Consider the following 21,198-nt stretch of genomic DNA (forward strand, 5'->3'; position numbering starts at 1 on the left):
TGTACTGTACTGCTTCTGTATAGACTCTTTTTCACTATTATGTGCTATTATCGATACTTAAATCTAATAAACCGTTCAAGAAAGACCTGAGTTTTACCGTAGAAGACCCACTAGCAATCAAATACATATATATACTAATATCATAAAGAGAACGCAAAAGAAAAAGAAAAGCAAGATTAAATTTTCTCGATGCTTACTCAAGGTGACACAATCGTTACGACACGGATGTTCCTAGTTGAGATATTGAAAAAGTTATCGCCATATCATTTATCAAAGAAGAGTCATTCACATTATTTTTCATTGAATGCCACAGGAAACACGGTGGTGAATGGGTTTATGTCACTAATGAGTCACTTCACTAACCCTAGAATGAGGCTAGTAGGGCAAATGAAGATATTGCTTAGGGTACGTAAAATGTTTATTAGGGTAAATATCATTTCTAGGGTTTTTTTTTTTGTTTTTTCACATTTTTCACAATAATAGCAGTGTCACCATTTTTATACCACTACCCTAAAATACAAAGTGTTTAGAAAGATAAGTATCAACAGAGGACAAGAAATCATACGAAAGTCACTCAGAGAGGTTGAGCTGTTGCAGTTATCTTGCATTTCGTGCACTGACTGTAATAGCGCTAAAAAAGAAAGAAAAGAAAATAAAAGTTCCGCGAAGAATGGAATACATCAAGATTGCTAAAGTATCAAACGTAGTGCTACATAGAAGAGGCACGGCTACGCAAGGAACTTTGCATCTGACTACGCACCATTTGATCTTTGAATCAGCGCAATTGTCGACGGAATTTTGGTTCCCGTATCCTTTGATCTATGGAGTGCATAAAAACCCGGGCAGCACGTTGCTTTCTAAGTTGACGTCCACTAATCAGATTCAGCTGGAAGGCACAGATTCACAGAACTATAAGCTCTACCAGGGCAAGGACCTATGGTCGTTTGTGAATATAAAGATCATCGGGAAAGATTATGCGGTGTTCTCGTTGGATTTCGGCAGCGAGTTGAACCTGCAAGCGAGAAAAGTGTATGAATCCATCTTGAATTTGACTGTCGTCAACAATATTACACAGCTGTATGCATTTATTTACATGTCCAACAATCTGGAAAGGAAATTGCCTTCGCCTGATAGTTGGAAAATATATGATCCAATTAACGAGTTTCGAAGGCAAGGCATCGATGGTAAAGATGAATTTTGCCCCTGGAGGTTATCCACGATAAACGAGCATTACGAATTTTGTCCAACGTACCCTTCCAAACTCTTTGTGCCAAGGTCCACGTCTGATGTATTGTTAAAGCATGCTTCGAAGTTTAGATCGCAAAAAAGAATCCCTGTTTTAACTTATCATCACAAGGCCACAGATTGTAATATTCTTAGATCATCTCAACCATTACCAGGACTAATCAACCAGAGGTCCATTCAAGATGAAAAACTGGTGTGGGAAAGCTTTAGCTCATTCTGTGATAAAGATACCAAAAGAACCAAACACATAATAGTCGATGCCAGACCCAGGACAAATGCGCTGGCACAAATGGCCTTGGGTGGAGGGACTGAGAATATGGACAACTACAATTTCTTTTTAGCGAATAGTAATCTAGGCGTTGATAAAAATACAAAACTGCCCACAGTTACACGGTTATTTCTTGGTATAGATAACATTCATATTGTTTCCAATACAGCTGCATACATGACAGAAGTTATATGTCAAGCTGGCGATTTGAACTTACCATTGGAGCAGAATTTAATCAAGTCTCAGAAATTTTCCAATTGGTTAAAATTGAACACTCTTATTTTGAAATCTGTGGACATGCTTCTGAAGTCTATAATTTTCAACCATTCTAACGTGCTGGTTCATTGTTCTGACGGTTGGGATAGAACTAGTCAAATTGTTTCGTTATTAGAAATTTGTTTGGATCCCTTTTATAGGACTTTTGAAGGGTTTATGATTCTCGTGGAAAAAGATTGGTGTTCCTTTGGCCACAGATTTTTGGAAAGAAGTGGTCACTTGAGCTCTGATGTTAGATTCCATGATAATACAATGCATTCTCTTTTCAACGATATTGATACCAATGGCGATGGCCTTGATATAGATGCTAATACTCAAGATGATTATGATGAGGATGACGACAGAGATGAAGATGACACTAATTTAATCAACTTGAGTAAGATTTCGAAAAAATTCAACGAGAACTTCAAACTGAACAAGAAAAGCCTGAAGTTTGTTTCCCCAGTTTTCCAGCAATTTCTAGATTGCGTATACCAATTATTGATGCAGAATCCTGACTTATTTGAATTTAATGAAAGGTTCTTAAGAAGGCTGGTTTATCATTTGTATTCATGCCAATATGGTACATTTCTTTCCAACAACGAAAAAGAAAAATTCAAACATAATTTGCCTGGCAAGACTAAAAGCGTTTGGAACTACTTTAGGTCGAGAAGAAAACAATTCATAAATCCGAATTTCATGCAAAGGGAAGAAAGTGGTCCCGAAAGTGGTCACGAAGCTGAAGAAGAAGAAAAAGTGGAGTGGATTTCACCGGACCTAAAGAAAGTCCAATGGTGGTGGCAATTATATGGGAGAAAGGATTCTGAAATGAATGATGAATTACGTCACAAGCACGAGCCAGCAGTCCTACCAGGTGACAACAAAGACAAAGAGCATGATAAATCCGATGGTGGTAAGGGTTTAAACTTGTCAATTTTTGGGTTTGATATGTTTAATAGAAAGTGATCCGATCAAGGCAGAGAAAAGAAACGGTGGATATAATCCTTTTGCATACGATGATAGAGTATAGAAAAATTTAAGCCTTTTTCTGTTACTAGTATAAAATATAAATTAATTTTAATGAATATGGGTTTATATATATTACGAGTATAACGTGTAGTTAACTGGTGAAGAGGCTTCATAATTTTACCACACCAGATTTCCAACTGACACCACACCACTGAGATATTAACATAGCCAATCCTCTTACTGCTTCCACAGTTTCCTTATCACAACCTATATTCAATGCCCCTTTCAAATGTCCACGCAATTGAGGGTTAACATCTTGAGGAACCAGGGATGCAATTATTACTAAACTTGTCTCTTGCGCGGATAATATCTCATCAAAAGCGAATAAGGGACCATACACATGGACTAGTGTGTAATACCATAGATCTGGATATGAAGAGTTTAGATTATTAACCACGCGAGTCGAAACTTTGTTGTATATTGAATTCCAATGCCGTAACCCATCCTGTATAGTGTGATCTCTTTCCTGAATTGTCTTATCATGTTTTCTTCTCATAGAAGACTCAGAAAGCGGAGAGCCATTTCCCATGGCAGCCTCCCATGGGTCTATTGGATCTAAATGTGGTAGTAAATTATCCGGTGTAGTTTCCTTTAGTACAGTAAGACCATTGATCGCTCTTGGAAGGCCGCCTAGGGGCCCTGTTTTAAGAATGACCTCTCTAAATTTTGCTGTCAATTGCTTTTGAAAAAACGTAGGCTGTCGGTAATTTTCATTGATCAAGTTTCTCCTTGTTGGTAAATCTGAACGCAGTAAATCAATGGTTTGGGAAGCTAATGTGAATCTGTACATGTGCGCATTATCATTACTAAGCAGCATGGCATAGTGGTATAATTTGGGTACTTCCTGTGGCTCATTACAAACACTAAACGTGGCAGCGGCAACAAGATACCATATATTTTTCAGCTTAGGGTGGAACTGTGACAATTGTATCAGTCTTTGGGCGTTAAGTATCTGGTTCATTATTGAAAACTTGAAAATATATATACTTATTTTTTATGAGTAATAAACGGGGGATGAGCAAGTGGAGCCAGTCTTGGCACTTATTATATGTATATATAGACCAATGTAAGATTACACGCATATATAATTGTGCATCGTTGAGCAATTATTAGTCACACATTTTTTTTTAAGCTGTTCTGGATCTGCAGTTTTTTTGGCAAACACGAATTGAAAAAACAAAAAAAAAAGAAAGTGATGACATTGGAACAACAACAAAATCAACAAATAGACCGAACAAGTCAAGAAAGAAAGGGGAAAAAAGAAGAAGAGGAGGAAGGCTCAAGAATGGTGAACTCACATGGAATACGGTACATTCGACTGAAGCAGGTCTTCAATCGTGCTTTAGACCAATCGATCTCGAAATTACAGAGTTGGGACAAAGTAAGTTCATGCTTCCCACAATACGTGAATAGCAAACAGGGCGCTATAAACGTAGCAAATTGCCAACGTCAATTGACGGAATTCTGGACTGAGCTATGCCAGCGAGAGTTCAAAGAGATCATGGAGGAACGAAATGTGGAAGAGAAACTAAATGAGTTAGATGAACTAATTCTGGAAGCCAAAGAGCGATACACGAATCGTGAGCAAGATGAAACAAAAAAAGGACCTGCAATTGACGAACTCTCCAGCAAAGAGCTCGTAGAATGTCACATATATAGCCAGCGGGTTCATGCGATGCACGAGATAGACGAGCGGCTGGCGAAGGTGAATGAGATGAACGATATGTTAGCACAGGAGTTGAAAGAGCTCGAGACGCAAGTGGAAGCAGAGAAAAAGGAAATAGACAAGATGTGCGACGAGTATCTCGGTTCACACAAGGACCAACCAGTCAATGTGCTGCTGGTACAGAGCCTAAACGACATGGTATTGGAACTGAAAGAAAACTATTGATTAGTTGTATAGATTAGTAATAGGTATAGGAGAAAGCTGTATTATGTATTCATTAGGCGAGGCGAAAAGCGAGTTGCTTTTCACATCAAAAGAAGAAAGTCCATCAATATCTTCAAAAGAAGAACGAAGACCCCCAATAAGAAGCAGAAGGCGCAAGCGGGAACAATGGTGCTGTTGAGAAGAACGTATGTGTGCATGTTTGTGGTATGCTCGTTGGCATCCGCCTACCTTAGGCATCACTACGAACAAAATATTTCAAGCAATTACATCGACTAATGACAAAGTTGCACACTTTGTCGTATTCATGTGGGAGTCGTGGTTATTTGTAAAAATGTTTGCCGGGGACGCCGTCACTATCTGTAAGGTACAGGTCAACAAATACGTGTTAGGGATGGTGGTCTGTTCATTGGGCGCGAGTGTTATGAGCGAATTTGCCCAAAGTGTGATCTCGCAAGGACAAAGAGTGTTTGACATGAAAGACATTGTTTGTAACTTCTGGGGCAGTATACTTGGTGTTGGTATTGCCTTTTACCAGGACCAATAAAAAAGACAATACAGTGCTATATACGTGTGTATGTACAGGCGTGGTTACGTAAACTAGACTACTTTAATTGGATGTATGCTCTGTGGGCAATCGCTGTCTTGTGGATCTGGTCCCTCTTTTCAAAGGCCGACGAGGTACCCTTGGTGATGGCCGTGAGTTCTTCTCCCAAACGCACGGCAAAGTCGCTAGAAACTCTTTGGTTTGCGCTCTGTACGATCCAGTTCCATGCAATTCTATTTCTTTGTCTCTTGTTCAGAGGCACGGGGATGACGGATGCCTTGGCCACACCCGTGTTAAATGTCTTGGTCAACATCAAAGGTGCTAATTCGTCCAGTGACTTTTCCAAAGCCTGTATAGGGTCCTGCCGAGTCTGGCAGTACACCAAGTACAGAGCTTTGGACAAGATTGATTGAGCCTTCTCCTTCTTGCCGTGGCGCATGATCATGTTTGTGACGTGATCCAGCGTTGCGTTCTTCCGTGGAGGGATTGGCACCGACTTCAGTGCCTCCCATTGCTCCAACTGCTCTGCAGTTGGAATTAACTTGGTGTCCGCCTGCGAACCCCGTAAGAGGTCTACTTTAGACTGACCCGGGGGTGCCAGTGAGGTTTCTGGTAGGTAATCCTTTGCAGAGAACTCTGTTTTCAACTCGTCGATGGCTTGGAGCCACTCGTCGATCTGGGCGTCCTCCAAGGGTTCGCTAGCTGGTGTTCGCACAGAAGATTGAAAACGAGCAGTCCACGGCCTGCTTTGACACAGGAGACGTGGCCTAAACAGCATATACCTTCTTGCAGAATGCATCATTATCTTCAACTTCCTATCTATTTTCTGCCCTCTCAAAAAAACACCTTTCGTCTTTTCTGCACGTGTACACTACATATTACATACTGTATTTGAACAACCAGTAAGCGATTTCTCAAGCTATTATAGATTGGTGCCAAGACAGGCTACTCTTTGCCGTGCAAAAGTACTTTCTTTCTATTCTAGATTTTTTACCCTACTGAGATCACGTGCACAAACTGCATCGCTTTTCCACTTTTCCTTTCCATTTTTAAGGCTCTTCTTCGCCTTACCTATCTAGTTTATTCTCTTCCATTACAAAAAGGCTAGGAGATAATACTACGACGGAGAATGTTGCTCAGGTGCCTTCTCTTCTGAACCGCTGGCCGCGTGATTAATTAGAGTGACTAAAAGAGCGTGTTCTGTGTCCGAACGATACCACCGTAGATGAGTTCAGAGTTAAAGCAACTGACCCCTAATATGCTTACATGAGCATTATCCCTTTGCTGCAACATACTAAACGCTTGCAACTGCCAGGGGTACAATCACCCTAACGTTTAAAGCTGAGAGGATGTTGAGCCCCTAGGTATTGTAAGCGCTGCCCCGCGCACAATACAGTTTCTACCCTACGCATGGACTCAGCCAGAAGCGGGTTGTCTTCTATCTACAGCACGACCGCCTTGCACTTCCATTGTGCCCGTCCAGAACAGCGGCTGCAAACTAGGCTTGCCCTGAGTAGGTATTCTTCCCCCCTTCCCCTCTCCACTTTGGGATGACCCCCGCACCACTGGCGACCTCACCCAAGCACCACGGGGTTATATTTTAAAAGCGAAAAACCTTAAAGTGTTCTCGAAGAAACCTTTCTTAAGATTATCCCGCAGCAAAGTTATCTTTCTGAAGTGTTTGTGCTTACTGCATTGTCAGATCAAATTTACGTAGCCGCCCTTTCCACCCTTGCCGAAACAGTAGCATACCACCAGCGTAGTCGGACGTGCATACACGTACAGTATTGATTGATATACACACACACGCAAACACACACACACATATAGACATATATATAAGAGATCGTATTCTGTAAGAGGGGCCACTACCTGAGTTTAGAGTCCTTTAAAGACTTAAGGCTCTTTCCCCCTTCTCCCCTCTCGTTGGCAATCTCTCACCCACTACCCTGCAGCATGTCTCCGTACATGACTATTCCACAACAGTACTTATACATAAGCAAGATACGTTCCAAGTTGTCTCAGTGTGCTCTTGCTCGACACCACCACAGAGAACTTGATCTACGGAAAATGGTCGGCCACGCCAACCTGCTGGACAAGATCCTAGACGAAATGGACGAGATTGAAAGTGAGCTAGTACTCTATGAAGGTGCCGGTAGTCGCTCTACTACCGAAGTCCATCCCGCCTCTTCAGCGTCCAAAGACGCTTCTTCTCTCACCAACAATATCCAGCCCATTAGCATTATGTGACTGCCATGCATTCTTTTTTTCTCTCTTCGGTCATACTTTCTATTTTTTTTCATCTTTACGACGCGCATCTGCTCGTCACCGCATACGAATGTTGAATCACGCCAGAATCACCAAAAAAGCTCGTTCAGTTTCCAGGTCAATAAGCCAGAAACAATAGACTTTTTATCGCGTATTATTTTCATTATTTTCATACGTGGGCATATACATGCACACATATGTCCATAAACACACACATATATATATGTATATATATAAACGTGTTTCCTCTCAGCGTGTGTTTTTGTTCATGACAAAAACATACCGGATAACTTAACTTTGACAATTTCTCAACGCAACATAATAGTCTAAAATATAGTTAACTAAAAAAACAATATCTTCTAAGCTATCGCTCTTGCCGCAATGAATGCCAACTCTACCGCGACAGCAATCGGCCTCACTAGTCCCTTCCAGAAGCTGTCCTTCTTCCCTCAATCGTCTAACTTGATACTCGTCCATTTACATGAGATCATCTTCAGCTTCATCTTCTACCAGCTCGCCTTCTCCATCCTCGCACCGTTCTTGAATAAGGTGATCTTTCGCAAGCATTACACCACGATTCGTGATCCGCTGCTGAAGATCGATTTCGATGTCCACACCGTCTCGATGATCCAGGCTATCGTTTCAAACACCACTTTATTGCCCACGCTCACTACGCCAATGCACTACAATGTCGTCACTTACACAGATTCATATAGTTCAATGGTATCTTCGCTCAGCGCAGGCTATTTCATATGGGACTTGACCATGTGTGTGCGTTACTTCAAGCTCTACGGTCTCCAATTCACTGGCCATGCCATCGGCTCTGTATACGTGATGCTGTTGTCCTTAAGGCCGTTCTGCCAGCCCTGGATAGGCAGATTTCTTATCTATGAGGCCTCCACCCCCTTTGTCAACATCAATTGGTTCATCATGCAATGCAACGCTAAGAGCAAGAACTCCATCCCTCTGTGGTTTAATGTTGTCAATGGGCTCTTGCTCATGACCGTGTTTTTTCTCGTCAGGATATGCTGGGGCTCCATTGCATCCGCTCTCTTGTTCAAGCAAATGTGGAATGTCAGAGATGAGTTGCCCAAGGTGGCTGGTTTCACAATGATGTCATTGAACATTTTCATGAACTTCTTGAACGTCCTTTGGTTCAAGAAGATGATTAAAATCGCCAAGAAACTCGCAAAACCAGCCCCAACATCAAAACTTGATTAACCAAGCTTCATCTCATTTTCAACAACCAAATACCTCACATATATATGTATATCACTTTGTATATTCCTATTCACACAAAAAAGCAAATTAAACTCTTCGCTTTACTTGCTACGTCATCTAACCAAAACTCTATTTATTCTGCCTCCGGTTGCGCCTTCGTCTTCAAAAAAAGTGAACGGGAAAGTAAAAGGGAAAAAAAAATGAAGAAGTTAGCTCGCTATAAACAGAGTTATGTGAAGAGGAAAAGAGAAGAGACTGGAGAAAAATAGAAAAACCGCAGACCTTCACTCATGTTTGATCTCAAGAAGATTCTCGACCGTCCTACAATCCCGTGGAAATTAATCATTTCTGCGTTCTCGATTGCCCAATTCTCTTTCGAATCTTACTTGACCTACAGACAGTACCAAAAGCTTTCTGAAACAAAGCTACCACCTGTGCTAGAAGATGAAATTGATGACGAAACATTTCATAAATCCAGAAACTACTCCCGGGCAAAAGCCAAGTTCTCTATTTTCAGCGACATTTACAACTTGGCCCAAAAACTAGTCTTCATCAAATATGACTTCTTCCCTAAAATTTGGCACATGGCTGTTACCTTGTCAAATGCGGTCCTTCCAGTTAGATTCCATATGGTATCCACTGTGGCACAGAGTTTGTGTTTCTTGGGCCTTTTATCCAGTATGTCTACCTTGGTTGATTTGCCACTTTCTTACTATAGTCATTTTGTCCTCGAGGAAAAATTCGGTTTTAATAAATTGACCGTCAAATTATGGATCACTGATATGATTAAAAGCTTGACATTGGCCTATGCCATTGGCGGTCCCATTCTTTACCTGTTCCTCAAGATCTTTGATAAATTTCCTACCGATTTCCTTTGGTACATTATGGTCTTCTTGTTCGTTGTTCAAATTTTAGCCATGACAATTATCCCCGTCTTCATCATGCCTTTATTCAATAAATTCACACCCTTGGAAGATGGCGAACTAAAAAAATCCATTGAAAGTCTGGCTGATAGAGTTGGCTTCCCTCTAGATAAGATTTTTGTCATCGATGGCTCAAAAAGATCATCTCATTCGAACGCATATTTCACAGGGTTACCATTTACCAGTAAGAGAATTGTTTTATTTGATACTTTAGTGAATAGTAATTCCACCGATGAAATTACAGCTGTTTTGGCTCATGAAATCGGTCACTGGCAGAAAAACCACATTGTTAATATGGTCATCTTTAGTCAATTGCACACTTTCCTTATTTTCTCTCTTTTCACCAGTATCTACAGGAACTCATCGTTCTACAACACGTTTGGCTTTTTTGTAGAGAAGTCTAGCAGTGGTTTCGTTGATCCGGTTATCACTAAAGAATTCCCAATTATCATTGGATTTATGCTATTTAACGACTTATTAACTCCTCTTGAATGTGCCATGCAATTCATAATGAGTTTGATCTCTAGAACTCATGAATATCAAGCCGATGCTTATGCTAAAAAATTGGGGTATAAGCAGAATTTATGTAGAGCTTTAATTGATCTACAAATCAAAAATCTCTCCACCATGAATGTAGATCCTCTATACTCCAGTTATCATTACTCCCATCCAACTTTAGCCGAAAGATTAACTGCTCTGGATTACGTTAGTGAAAAGAAAAAAAACTAATCCAAAGAGTACACATATTAGTATGTACCGTTAAATTAGCTTTGTTATGTTTATATACATACATGTGTACATATGTACTGAAAGTGAAAACTAAGAGGAAAATTGATGCAATATTTACTCTTTGTCATCTTCATTGTTGTTTTCTTCGTTACCATCGCTGCCGTTTTCTTCGTCATTGATTATTTCAATGATTTCTGTGGTTTCAGTCTTCACAGTAAATGGTTGGGGTTCTTCAATATCCTCTTCACTAACCATGAATTGGTTCAATCTTTTGAATGATTCGTTTTTCTCCTCCCGGATAGCATTGTACAAAAGGAAATTTATCCAAACTTCTGCAAAACAGTAAATAAAAACAGAGTTATTGTGAACGTAAAGATTTGACTCCCATAGATATGAGATAGCCGTCAAAATGAAAAAAAGCAGTAACCGAGCTGGAACAATAGATTGGAAATATCCAACATTGTTTTCTAGCAGCGGAATTAGATCATGGATACCGTTAAGGGCAAACAGAAGGGCAAAAAGGCCTAATTGACCATTATAACGTGATAACGTTAATTGCGGCAAATTCATTGCTTGCGTTAATACTAAGAAGTATGTATTTTCCAGAATAGAATTAACATTTTTTAAACAAAAGAATGAAATCGTGAATAAAAACGCCACTCTAAAAAAAGCAACATTGGTAGAATTTAAGGCTTGGGCCATTTTCTTTGGGTTTATTCGAGTTTTGCTAAAAGCGGTATCGTACTATGCTACTAATTGTTTATAACCATTCAATCATCTCTCTTTGAAGATTGATCGACATTATTATTTTCACTTTTTTTTGGTGTTCTCGCGCTGAAAGTGGCGTGCCGAATTCAAGTATAATACTCCAATGAAATAGCTACGCCATACACACGTACATACTGAAGGTTATCTATCTAACTTGACACCAACCTGTTTTATTAGGAGATCAATGTCCTTCAATGACTTAGTCAAATACAACTCGTCGTTGATAAATGGTTCTTCACCATGAACATTATTCAAATTTTGTATCGCATTTAAGTAATCCTGGGTACACAGGACACTTAATTTACTATTCATTGTGGATATTTCATTCCACTGCTTCACACTTAAGTGGCTTTTCTTATGCCTTTTGTACGTTCTAATTGATTTAGAGTCACTAGAATGGTGCAATACAAACGCCACTGAACATATGGTCTTGCATCGAGAACAGAATATATCATACTCCTCATCTTCATCGTTGAGACCGCCATCTACGGTCAGAAGAGTTGTCCGTGGTACAATGGCTTGAATTTTTCGTATGCGTTTCAATTCTGTATTATAAAAAACGATCAATGAAGAATAACATTGTCTAGCAAAGGCATCATTGAAAAATAAAGTGTCCTCGTTATACTTATTCAGAACATTGATCATCAAATCAAACATATCAAAAACGCATGCTTTTTGGGTTGATTTATAATCTGTAATTGCACCAAATCCATAGGGTAGCCAGAAATCTATAGTAAAATTTACAGCTTCGTTGAAATTGTAACCTGTATTGAAACCAGCGTGGTAACATTTTGGAAACGTAATAATATACTCGTTTGGTTTCTGTATGGCTTTGTACACAGGAATACCCGATTTTTTAAAGTTAGAATCATAGGGCGATATCAAAGTCACTAGCTGGTGCAACAAATCGGGCTGTTTGATAAACAAGTCCGGCGACAGATCATTTAGCAGCTCATTGAATTTGGCACAACCTGATTCAGGAATACTGTACCAAACCTTAGGCTCACCTTGATGTTGATAATTAGCACTTAGAGTATACTGGTCTTCCATGTGCCAACAAAAAGTGGAAAACAATGAACCAATGTAAATCCAAGGAGTAGTCATACCCGAAATATTTCTTTCAAATAACGGTAACAGTGAGTTGTGTGCCAAAGGCAAGTTTGTTAAATTCATGGGATGGTCACAATATTCGAAATAATCCTTTAGTTCATCACCATTTATATTATTGGGTATAAATTCTCTCGTAGGAAATCCAGTAATTTGACCTGGCAATTCATTATGTATGTCGGCACCGTATTTGACTATCGTTATTTCATTATAATGGTTTTTAGTCACTATGCTCCAAAATAGCTCTTCTAGTTCATTTATAGACGGTTTTCTTGCGGATAAAAGTCTCAAATTTTGTTGCGTACAGTATTTTTGGAACTCGGGTAGTGTATAGTCATGTGTATCCTGAGTGAATCCGTAATATCCGTTCCCGACAATACAAGTATTGCAAATCCAATCGCCGGCGGGGACGCATTCCAGAGGCGGTGTCAAGCAATATATATGAAATGGTTTGTCACATGAATCACACAGTATTGTTTTTTTAGCATCGTTTGTCTTGTGACAAACGAGACAAGCATCATCATCATACTCCTCCTCAGAACCAGATCCAAAATCAGAATCGGGTCCAAGATCAAAATCATCCTCATCGTCACTCAATAAGGATTTCGGATACTGGTCATTATGCAGTGCTGTATGCACGTTCTTGTTTAAGGAGTGAAGAAATATATAGTATGAGGCAATATACTCTTCGAAAATTCGTTTCAGTGAACAGGCTGGGATGTTCAATTTCTTAGAAAGAGTCTTCCAAAGACTGCTGTCACATCTTAATTGGGAAATGTCTCTAAATTTCAATTTTCGCCTGCAAAATGGCAAAGTGTCAGTTGACACTTCATTGTCCTTTATCAATTCAGAAAAAACGTCATAAAAGTACACTTTCTTTAGCAGCCTCTCCGATGGATGTGCGGAATCCAAATTATCCACTATCGTATAAGGCTTATCAAGCATAGGTTTCGATGAATCCTTATTAGATCTATTGAAATTATTTAACTGTTTCATGAAAAATAACCTACACCTATTTATCAGGTCTAAGTTCTCCAGATTTTGAATTCTTGGTTGAAAAGTAAAATTTTCCATGTCAATAGATAGTGGGGGACGAAAACCTTCTGGTGGTATAACCTTGATCATACCATATCGTACACCAAGCCTCTTGATGTGAGGGTTAGAGAAATAGTCGATGGGATTTCTGAATTCTTGTTCGGTAGGATACAGAGTAGGAATTTCCTCCATTACAGTAATACGTTTTTTGCGCAAGACAAAGCTGGTTATTATATACAAAGGCGAGTCAAGTAAGTTTCTCAGTGTATTCTACATTGAGCTTGCGTGATTAACTTAGACATCTTCTATCTTTTGGGTAGTAATTTTTCAATACTGATTCCCAGGGTTACTTTAGAATTACACAAAAGAAACCAAGTAGTGCGGCTGTTTCTGAGAGCGGTGCAGGAGGTCCGACGCCCTTAAAATAGAACTAACAGCCCCTAACTCACTTTTTCTGATACCCTAACTATATTCAAATTCGAGTTTTATGCCCTTATTGTTTTTCACCGTAAACCTTAGGGCAACATATGATTTTTTGTTTTTTGCAAGCTCTATATGTGCTTCTTTTTGTCATGAGATGCAATAGTCCGCATAAAAGCTATTAAAGTTGCTCATGCTAAAGCTACGAAACGAGTAAGGGTACTATATCCCCTACAAGAACTAAATTAAAGCTTGATATAAACCTCCTAGCAGAATGTATTTCAAGGAACCCAGGGGCGGAGAAAATAAATAAATTAGTGCAATACATCGAAACAGTATCGTAGCCATCCTACTCACACTGTTCTGTACTAGGTATAAAGGTATATGTAACAATTTCGCACGCTTTTAAAAGTTATGTCATATTATACGTAATTAGCCGCCCATATGCAACCCGGAGCACAGGTTCCCTTCATACACCCCGTGTTTCGCGACATATTGCGGCCAATCAATGGCGACCTCCAGGCGCGTGCCGGGTGGGCCCCTCGTCGGCCAAGCAGCGCAAGGATATTCTCATCTTCGAGCTCTAAGATACAACGCTTATAAAGAACACATTTTTTACTTTATCTACATTTTTTGCACTGCAAACATAATTTTCAAATGGCCCTTTTTTACTCTTTCTTACCTCTCCAGGACAGGCCAATTGGATAAACTTTGCAAAGATCAAACAGTAACACAAATTTTAGCAACCTAAACTCCCCCTCATAAACGAAGACAAAGTACTCCTCCTCAAGTCAAATTTGTCTTTCATTTCTTTCATTTTTTAGTCTGTTGTTATCCAATTTATACTGAATCTTTGAGAGAAAACAAAAAAAAAAAAAAAGAATGGTTTTGCCAAGACTATATACTGCTACATCCCGTGCTGCCTTTAAAGCAGCCAAACAATCTGCTCCGCTCCTATCCACTTCGTGGAAAAGATGCATGGCCTCAGCTGCCCAATCCACTCCAATTACTGGTAAAGTTACCGCTGTCATTGGTGCCATTGTCGATGTTCATTTCGAACAGTCTGAGTTGCCAGCTATTTTGAATGCTTTGGAAATCAAGACACCCCAAGGAAAATTGGTTCTGGAAGTTGCTCAGCATTTAGGTGAAAACACTGTCAGAACAATTGCCATGGACGGTACCGAAGGTCTTGTCCGTGGTGAACAAGTTCTTGACACTGGTGGCCCTATCTCTGTTCCCGTAGGGAGAGAAACATTGGGAAGAATTATCAATGTTATTGGTGAGCCTATTGACGAAAGAGGCCCAATTAAGTCTAAGTTAAGAAAGCCAATCCATGCAGACCCTCCTAGTTTCGCCGAACAATCTACTTCCGCTGAAATCTTGGAAACTGGTATCAAAGTTGTCGATTTATTAGCTCCTTACGCCAGAGGTGGTAAGATTGGTCTTTTCGGTGGTGCCGGTGTCGGTAAGACTGTGTTCATTCAAGAATTGATTAACAATATTGCCAAGGCCCATGGTGGTTTTTCTGTTTTCACTGGTGTCGGTGAAAGAACAAGAGAAGGTAATGACTTGTACCGTGAAATGAAAGAAACTGGTGTCATTAACTTAGAAGGTGAATCCAAGGTCGCCTTGGTGTTCGGTCAAATGAACGAACCTCCAGGAGCCAGAGCCAGAGTTGCCCTAACTGGTTTGACGATCGCTGAATACTTTAGAGATGAAGAAGGTCAAGATGTCTTATTATTTATTGACAATATCTTTAGATTTACTCAAGCTGGTTCTGAAGTTTCTGCTCTTTTGGGTCGTATTCCATCTGCCGTCGGTTATCAACCAACTTTGGCCACTGATATGGGTCTTCTACAAGAAAGAATTACCACCACAAAGAAGGGTTCCGTCACTTCTGTCCAAGCTGTCTATGTTCCAGCCGATGATTTAACAGATCCCGCTCCTGCTACTACTTTTGCCCATTTGGATGCTACTACAGTCTTGTCGAGAGGTATTTCGGAATTGGGTATTTATCCTGCAGTGGATCCATTGGATTCTAAGTCGAGATTATTGGATGCTGCTGTTGTCGGTCAAGAACATTATGATGTTGCCTCTAAGGTCCAAGAAACTTTACAGACCTATAAATCTTTACAAGATATCATTGCCATTTTGGGTATGGATGAATTGTCTGAACAGGACAAATTAACTGTTGAAAGAGCAAGAAAGATTCAAAGATTCTTATCTCAACCATTTGCTGTTGCCGAAGTCTTTACTGGTATCCCAGGTAAATTAGTCAGATTAAAGGATACCGTCGCATCATTCAAAGCAGTTTTGGAAGGTAAATATGATAATATACCAGAACATGCTTTCTATATGGTTGGTGGTATTGAAGATGTTGTTGCTAAAGCTGAAAAGTTAGCCGCTGAAGCTAATTAGGAGAAATAAAGCTTAAACTAAGGAAAGCAAATTTAAAGTACTGATGGTAGAACAATAAGAACGATAGAAGCCGAAGAAGCATTTTTCTCTTCTTGCTTTCCTCTTTCTTCTTGTCTATTAGTATTATTATGTTACGATATTCATTCATTATCCTATTGATATTTTCTTTATATTCACTAAAAAAAATTTATTCTGTACGACTGACTATATTTTTTACTCCAAACTGTAAGTAAATGAGACTCACTCACGCATACATATAAATATATAATACAAGATGTAGGATCTTTAAGGAAGAAAAGAAAAGAAAAGAGATTCACAACCAGAAATAAGCTTGACAAGTTTATTTTAGAATCTATTCCATGTACTTGTTGACTTCAGTTAATACTCTTCAGTAGTCATGCTGAGTGTATTCACATTTATTCGTGGTTATATGACATTGTATTACCCTGAAATATGTTGTGTAATAATGTATGGCTGACTAATAACCATTTGTGATTGGCATAACACATTCTCTCAAATGATCCCATTTTGTTACTTTACCTTCCACTTTATGTTATGTATTGTCTTGTGTATACCGTTCTCTCATCAAATCTCTTGCTTAAAGCTCTTGCGGAACTTATTCACAGATCATGTTCATCAGCAAAAGATACGGAAATAAACGCCTCAACCTCACGGACCTGGCCCCTGTCAAATCATCATTATTTCGATTCTTTTCAACTGAGTCACCAAATGCAACTAAAATTACGAAACCAGATGGCATATTCAGTTATTCTCTGTTGAACAATAAAAGATATATCAAGATAAAAGGGCCCGACACAGTGAAATTCTTGAATGGATTAGTTACCTCAAAACTATTACCACACTTCATCAAGAAAAACCTAACCACTATAGATACTAAAGAAAGCACTCCCGGAAAAGGGGCAATAAAAACTGACTCAATTGTTCCTGTGCCCAAATTCGATGCACGATTGGGGAATTGGGGACTATATAATGAAGCGGGTATTCAAGGACCTTATATCTCAAGATTTGGTTTGTACTCTGCATTTTTAAACGGTAAGGGAAAATTAATAACAGATACAATTATTTACCCTACACCTATAGCATTAACTGAACGAATTGCAGACTATCCTGAATATTTACTAGAATTTCATGAAAATGTAGTAGATAAGGTTCTGCATATTCTGCAAACACACAAGTTGGCAAGTAGAGTTAAATTTGAGAAAACAGATTATACCTCGATGAAAAACTGGGCCATTGAAATTCAATTTCCAAATTTGCCCAAAGATATAGAAAATCCGTGGTTTGATAATCTGTTAGACCCTATGACTTTGTCAAAAACTTCCACAGATGCTTATAACTTTGCTATCAATGTTTTAGATTCTTTGTTTCACTCAGATCCTAGAATCTTAGGTATTTACATAGAAAGAAGGATCGAGTCAAGATTAAGACATGACTCTACCCTCCCACAAGCCTTTAGGCTTGTCACTTCGAAGCAAGTGGACGATGTTTCGAAGTTATTCAACTTCAGCTCTTTCAACTTCCCTTTCCAAGTAAACAAAAGGGACCCCGCTCAAATAAGACAAAATATTTTTCAAGAAGGTCTTATAGATAGTACTCAGGATTATAAATCGGAGACTTTATTACCTTTGGAACTAAACTTCGATTTTCTACCAAACACTATAAGCACAAATAAAGGTTGTTATGTGGGACAAGAACTAACGGCCAGGACGTATGCCACTGGTATTCTGCGGAAACGTTTGGTGCCGGTTAAGCTCCATAATTATCAACTTTTGGATGTAGGCCCAGAAAAAAAATACCCAGAAATTCATATCGATGATATGGTAAAAAAGGATGCTGCAGGACGGACGTTAGCGTCTAATCCATTCGCGAATAAAATGCCTGAAGGTTCTAAAAGGAAACAAAGGCCTGCAGGTTCACTGATTGCTAATGAAGGACAGTATGGTGTAGCTCTACTTAGAATTGAGCATTTCCCCGCAGCCTTCTCATCCGATGAGTCTGCTGGATTTTACATTACGACAACGAAGGGAAGTAATGTTAAAGTTATACCTCAAAAACCATTCTGGTTTGCAGATTGGAAACAAAACAATGGTCATCTTAAATAGACTATCTAATACGCCTTGTAAATACTATTTTGCGTATGTATATATTAAGTGAATGCGAGGACATAAGTTGAGAAAGAATGCCCCAATTAAACTATATATCATCTTCCACGGATTCTGTTTTTCTAGGACACCTTTTTGTGAACACCCATTGACCCATGTAGCTCTAAACCCATACAGTCTTATACTCCTATTTATTTTTTTAATGTATCGAAGGTCCACATCCTTTTTCCGGAATTTGTCCTTCCAGACAAGGGCGCCCGGCTACGGGAGGAATCTTCCTCACTCCTACCAGAACGCAAAGTGTCGTTTCAATCTGTGCCACTGTGTCCCCCCAGTATGTTCTTCGTTGGGAGGCCTCCTTTGCAATCTCCCTTAGTTTTACCACTGGCCAGTGGAAGGCTCACTAAACCTTTCTGCTTTGGGCAAACCTCTACGCACACATTAGTGGGTTATGGATTGTCTACAATGTACCCATTGAGTTCTAAAATATTTTGTACTTTTTATCAATACTTAAAATTTCATCTTGAAGAAATATATTCCTTTTTATAATTTTGTTAATTTCATCTTATAATACCAAGAAAAGAGACTAGAAATAACCGACCATTCCAAAGATGTCTGACACCGAAGCTCCAGTTGAAGTTCAAGAAGATTTCGAAGTTGTTGAAGAATTCACCCCAGTCGTCTTGGCTACTCCAATTCCAGAAGAAGTCCAACAAGCTCAAACCGAGATTAAGTTGTTCAACAAATGGTCTTTTGAAGAAGTTGAAGTTAAGGATGCTTCTTTGGTTGACTACGTTCAAGTTAGACAACCAATCTTTGTTGCTCACACCGCTGGTCGTTACGCCAACAAGAGATTCAGAAAGGCACAATGTCCAATCATCGAAAGATTGACTAACTCCTTGATGATGAACGGTAGAAACAACGGTAAGAAATTAAAGGCTGTTAGAATCATCAAGCACACTTTGGACATCATCAATGTCTTGACTGACCAAAACCCAATCCAAGTTGTTGTTGATGCTATTACCAACACCGGTCCAAGAGAAGACACTACCAGAGTCGGTGGTGGTGGTGCTGCCAGACGTCAAGCCGTTGATGTCTCTCCATTGAGAAGAGTTAACCAAGCTATCGCTTTGTTGACCATTGGTGCCAGAGAAGCCGCTTTCAGAAACATCAAGACCATTGCCGAAACTTTGGCCGAAGAATTGATCAATGCTGCTAAGGGTTCTTCTACTTCTTACGCTATCAAGAAGAAGGATGAATTGGAACGTGTTGCCAAGTCTAACCGTTAAGAAGCTAAAAACTGTGAAAGATCAGCAATATTACATATGTTTTTCTTACTGCTATTTCTATCTTCTTTGTACACTCTATTGTTTAAATTTATAACATAATACAATCTTATCTTTTGATGTAAAAAAAATAGGACTATCTATCTTTAGATAATATATTATACACAAATCTATCAAATGAAAATACATACTAATCAGTTGGACTGTGGCAGCCCAACGTGAGGGGTGTACATTTTGCATTGTCTCTGTGTAAAACGTTTCTAGAAATGAATTGCACGTATCTATAAATTATGCCGTTAGATTAAGGGCGGTTCATTTGCTTTTTGATTTTAGCATCGAATCCTAAAAACATACACGCTAATATGAAATCTGCTGTTATCACCAATGATCCGCTGATGATATAACATAGCCATAAGTAGTTATTGTTGGCAAGTATACCTGTGAATATTGGACCAATACAACGTGCAAAGGTTTTCCCAATGTTGACCACCCCCATAACTTTGGTTAGATCTCTCGGCTTGATAATGTTTGTCAATAGGATTTGCCTTGGTGTTACATCCATAGCAGTTGTTGCAAAATGTAGATTCAAAAACAGTATGGACAAGAACAAGTGATTTTTGGCCATAGGGATGAGAATAGAGAACACTCCTGATGGAATTTGGACGAGCAAGGTGGCTCTTACCGGGCCAAAACATCTAGCAATAACAGATGATGGAATAGTGGAAGATGCCATGACCAATTGGGTGACAAAAAATAATGCACCCAATGCCAGCGACCCCATTAAAAACTGCTTGCTGTAGTAGTAAACCATCCATCCACTTGTCATAAATCCTGATCCGAGAGAGTCGACCATAAAGATTACTAGTAATTTCATCAAGACTGATATTGTTTCTTTGGAGAGTTTATTGGATCTTTCCTCTGGATGAGTTGCTTGTCTCATCAATGGTGCTGTTTCATCACTGACATCCAATGGTTCTGGCGATTCTTGATTATTGTGATAAGTGTGCTCATAGTGTCCATCCAATTCAGTCGCATCTGATAATAAGAGCATGATGACCATCTTGCAAAAGGCAAAAAAAGCGTACAATAGAAAAACTAATTTATAACATTGTAAATCAGTAGCAGCTACACCGGTTCTTTTCAAGAGATCCACAAATATGCCGCAAACAATTGCCCCTAGTGCACTTCCAACAGTTCCAACTAATGCATGAATAGCATATATTTCTGGCCTTGCATTATGCGGACTTAAGTGAGCAATCATGGCCTCTTCTATGGATTTAAAAGGCCCGACTTCATCACTTGAAGGTGATATAACACCAAAGATAGCAAATATTAGCAAGAGAGTGAAATTTTCACTAAAACTGAAAACTAACCCACTTAGTAACATCATTGCACAACCGTATACTAGAACTCTTCTTCGACCCCAAGAATCCGCATACCAAGTAAGAATATAAGAGCAAATCACGTCTCCTGCCAATGTTAATGACATGAATAGCCCAATTTTATCCTCTGTCATGTTGATGGCACTCAAAAAAAGAGTTAAAACTTGATTCGTCAAACCATAAGACAAAAGTCTTAAAAATACAGATGCCCATAATAACTTAATGTCTCTGCTTGCACATTTAAATTTAACAAAAATCTCTAGTGCCATGGCGGTGTTAAGCTTTG

The 21,198-nt window shown here is 39.2% G+C and overlaps 14 protein-coding genes and 1 pseudogene across 15 annotated transcripts; 10 read left to right on the plus strand and 5 right to left on the minus strand.

The window, feature by feature from the left end:
• Positions 1-670: 670 nt before the first annotated feature.
• On the plus strand, positions 671-2,734 carry YMR1 (phosphatidylinositol-3-phosphatase YMR1; the record flags this gene model as incomplete). The annotated part of the gene is made up of 1 exon (XM_056223630.1): positions 671-2,734. The coding sequence occupies one exon, from the start codon at positions 671-673 to the stop codon at positions 2,732-2,734; it is 2,064 nt and encodes a 687-aa protein (XP_056077629.1).
• Positions 2,735-2,906: 172 nt separating this feature from the next.
• Positions 2,907-3,758, minus strand: PXP2 (Pxp2p; the record flags this gene model as incomplete). The annotated part of the gene is made up of 1 exon (XM_056223632.1): positions 2,907-3,758. One exon carries the CDS (start codon positions 3,756-3,758, stop codon positions 2,907-2,909), a length of 852 nt encoding a protein of 283 aa, XP_056077630.1.
• A 324-nt stretch (positions 3,759-4,082) lies between these two features.
• NNF1 (MIND complex subunit NNF1) lies at positions 4,083-4,688 on the plus strand (the record flags this gene model as incomplete). Its single annotated transcript, XM_056223633.1, has 1 exon — positions 4,083-4,688. The coding sequence occupies one exon, from the start codon at positions 4,083-4,085 to the stop codon at positions 4,686-4,688; it is 606 nt and encodes a 201-aa protein (XP_056077631.1).
• Positions 4,689-4,853: 165 nt separating this feature from the next.
• Positions 4,854-5,232, plus strand: SMKI10G3040 (annotated as a pseudogene). The gene is given in 2 exon segments: positions 4,854-4,919; positions 4,921-5,232. Coding segments are annotated over 2 exon segments (378 nt in total).
• A 58-nt stretch (positions 5,233-5,290) lies between these two features.
• RSM7 (mitochondrial 37S ribosomal protein uS7m) lies at positions 5,291-6,034 on the minus strand (the record flags this gene model as incomplete). The annotated part of the gene is made up of 1 exon (XM_056223634.1): positions 5,291-6,034. The coding sequence occupies one exon, from the start codon at positions 6,032-6,034 to the stop codon at positions 5,291-5,293; it is 744 nt and encodes a 247-aa protein (XP_056077632.1).
• Positions 6,035-7,188: 1,154 nt separating this feature from the next.
• Positions 7,189-7,482, plus strand: SMKI10G3060 (uncharacterized protein; the record flags this gene model as incomplete). The annotated part of the gene is made up of 1 exon (XM_056223635.1): positions 7,189-7,482. One exon carries the CDS (start codon positions 7,189-7,191, stop codon positions 7,480-7,482), a length of 294 nt encoding a protein of 97 aa, XP_056077633.1.
• A 399-nt stretch (positions 7,483-7,881) lies between these two features.
• TDA4 (Tda4p) lies at positions 7,882-8,721 on the plus strand (the record flags this gene model as incomplete). Its single annotated transcript, XM_056223636.1, has 1 exon — positions 7,882-8,721. One exon carries the CDS (start codon positions 7,882-7,884, stop codon positions 8,719-8,721), a length of 840 nt encoding a protein of 279 aa, XP_056077634.1.
• Positions 8,722-9,011: 290 nt separating this feature from the next.
• Positions 9,012-10,373, plus strand: STE24 (zinc metalloprotease; the record flags this gene model as incomplete). Its single annotated transcript, XM_056223637.1, has 1 exon — positions 9,012-10,373. One exon carries the CDS (start codon positions 9,012-9,014, stop codon positions 10,371-10,373), a length of 1,362 nt encoding a protein of 453 aa, XP_056077635.1.
• A 114-nt stretch (positions 10,374-10,487) lies between these two features.
• Positions 10,488-11,075, minus strand: ILM1 (Ilm1p; the record flags this gene model as incomplete). The annotated part of the gene is made up of 1 exon (XM_056223638.1): positions 10,488-11,075. The coding sequence occupies one exon, from the start codon at positions 11,073-11,075 to the stop codon at positions 10,488-10,490; it is 588 nt and encodes a 195-aa protein (XP_056077636.1).
• Positions 11,076-11,282: 207 nt separating this feature from the next.
• JHD2 (histone demethylase) lies at positions 11,283-13,475 on the minus strand (the record flags this gene model as incomplete). The annotated part of the gene is made up of 1 exon (XM_056223639.1): positions 11,283-13,475. The coding sequence occupies one exon, from the start codon at positions 13,473-13,475 to the stop codon at positions 11,283-11,285; it is 2,193 nt and encodes a 730-aa protein (XP_056077637.1).
• A 672-nt stretch (positions 13,476-14,147) lies between these two features.
• SMKI10G3110 (uncharacterized protein) lies at positions 14,148-14,306 on the plus strand (the record flags this gene model as incomplete). The annotated part of the gene is made up of 1 exon (XM_056223640.1): positions 14,148-14,306. One exon carries the CDS (start codon positions 14,148-14,150, stop codon positions 14,304-14,306), a length of 159 nt encoding a protein of 52 aa, XP_056077638.1.
• A 279-nt stretch (positions 14,307-14,585) lies between these two features.
• ATP2 (F1F0 ATP synthase subunit beta) lies at positions 14,586-16,121 on the plus strand (the record flags this gene model as incomplete). Its single annotated transcript, XM_056223641.1, has 1 exon — positions 14,586-16,121. The coding sequence occupies one exon, from the start codon at positions 14,586-14,588 to the stop codon at positions 16,119-16,121; it is 1,536 nt and encodes a 511-aa protein (XP_056077639.1).
• A 629-nt stretch (positions 16,122-16,750) lies between these two features.
• On the plus strand, positions 16,751-18,244 carry IBA57 (Iba57p; the record flags this gene model as incomplete). The annotated part of the gene is made up of 1 exon (XM_056223643.1): positions 16,751-18,244. The coding sequence occupies one exon, from the start codon at positions 16,751-16,753 to the stop codon at positions 18,242-18,244; it is 1,494 nt and encodes a 497-aa protein (XP_056077640.1).
• Positions 18,245-18,855: 611 nt separating this feature from the next.
• RPS5 (40S ribosomal protein uS7) lies at positions 18,856-19,533 on the plus strand (the record flags this gene model as incomplete). The annotated part of the gene is made up of 1 exon (XM_056223644.1): positions 18,856-19,533. One exon carries the CDS (start codon positions 18,856-18,858, stop codon positions 19,531-19,533), a length of 678 nt encoding a protein of 225 aa, XP_056077641.1.
• Positions 19,534-19,831: 298 nt separating this feature from the next.
• SMKI10G3150 (uncharacterized protein) lies at positions 19,832-21,181 on the minus strand (the record flags this gene model as incomplete). The annotated part of the gene is made up of 1 exon (XM_056223645.1): positions 19,832-21,181. One exon carries the CDS (start codon positions 21,179-21,181, stop codon positions 19,832-19,834), a length of 1,350 nt encoding a protein of 449 aa, XP_056077642.1.
• Between the last annotated feature and the right edge of the window lie 17 nt (positions 21,182-21,198).

The sequence above is a fragment of the Saccharomyces mikatae genome, assembly GCF_947241705.1.
Source record: "Saccharomyces mikatae IFO 1815 strain IFO1815 genome assembly, chromosome: 10".
Lineage (NCBI taxonomy): Eukaryota > Fungi > Ascomycota > Saccharomycetes > Saccharomycetales > Saccharomycetaceae > Saccharomyces > Saccharomyces mikatae.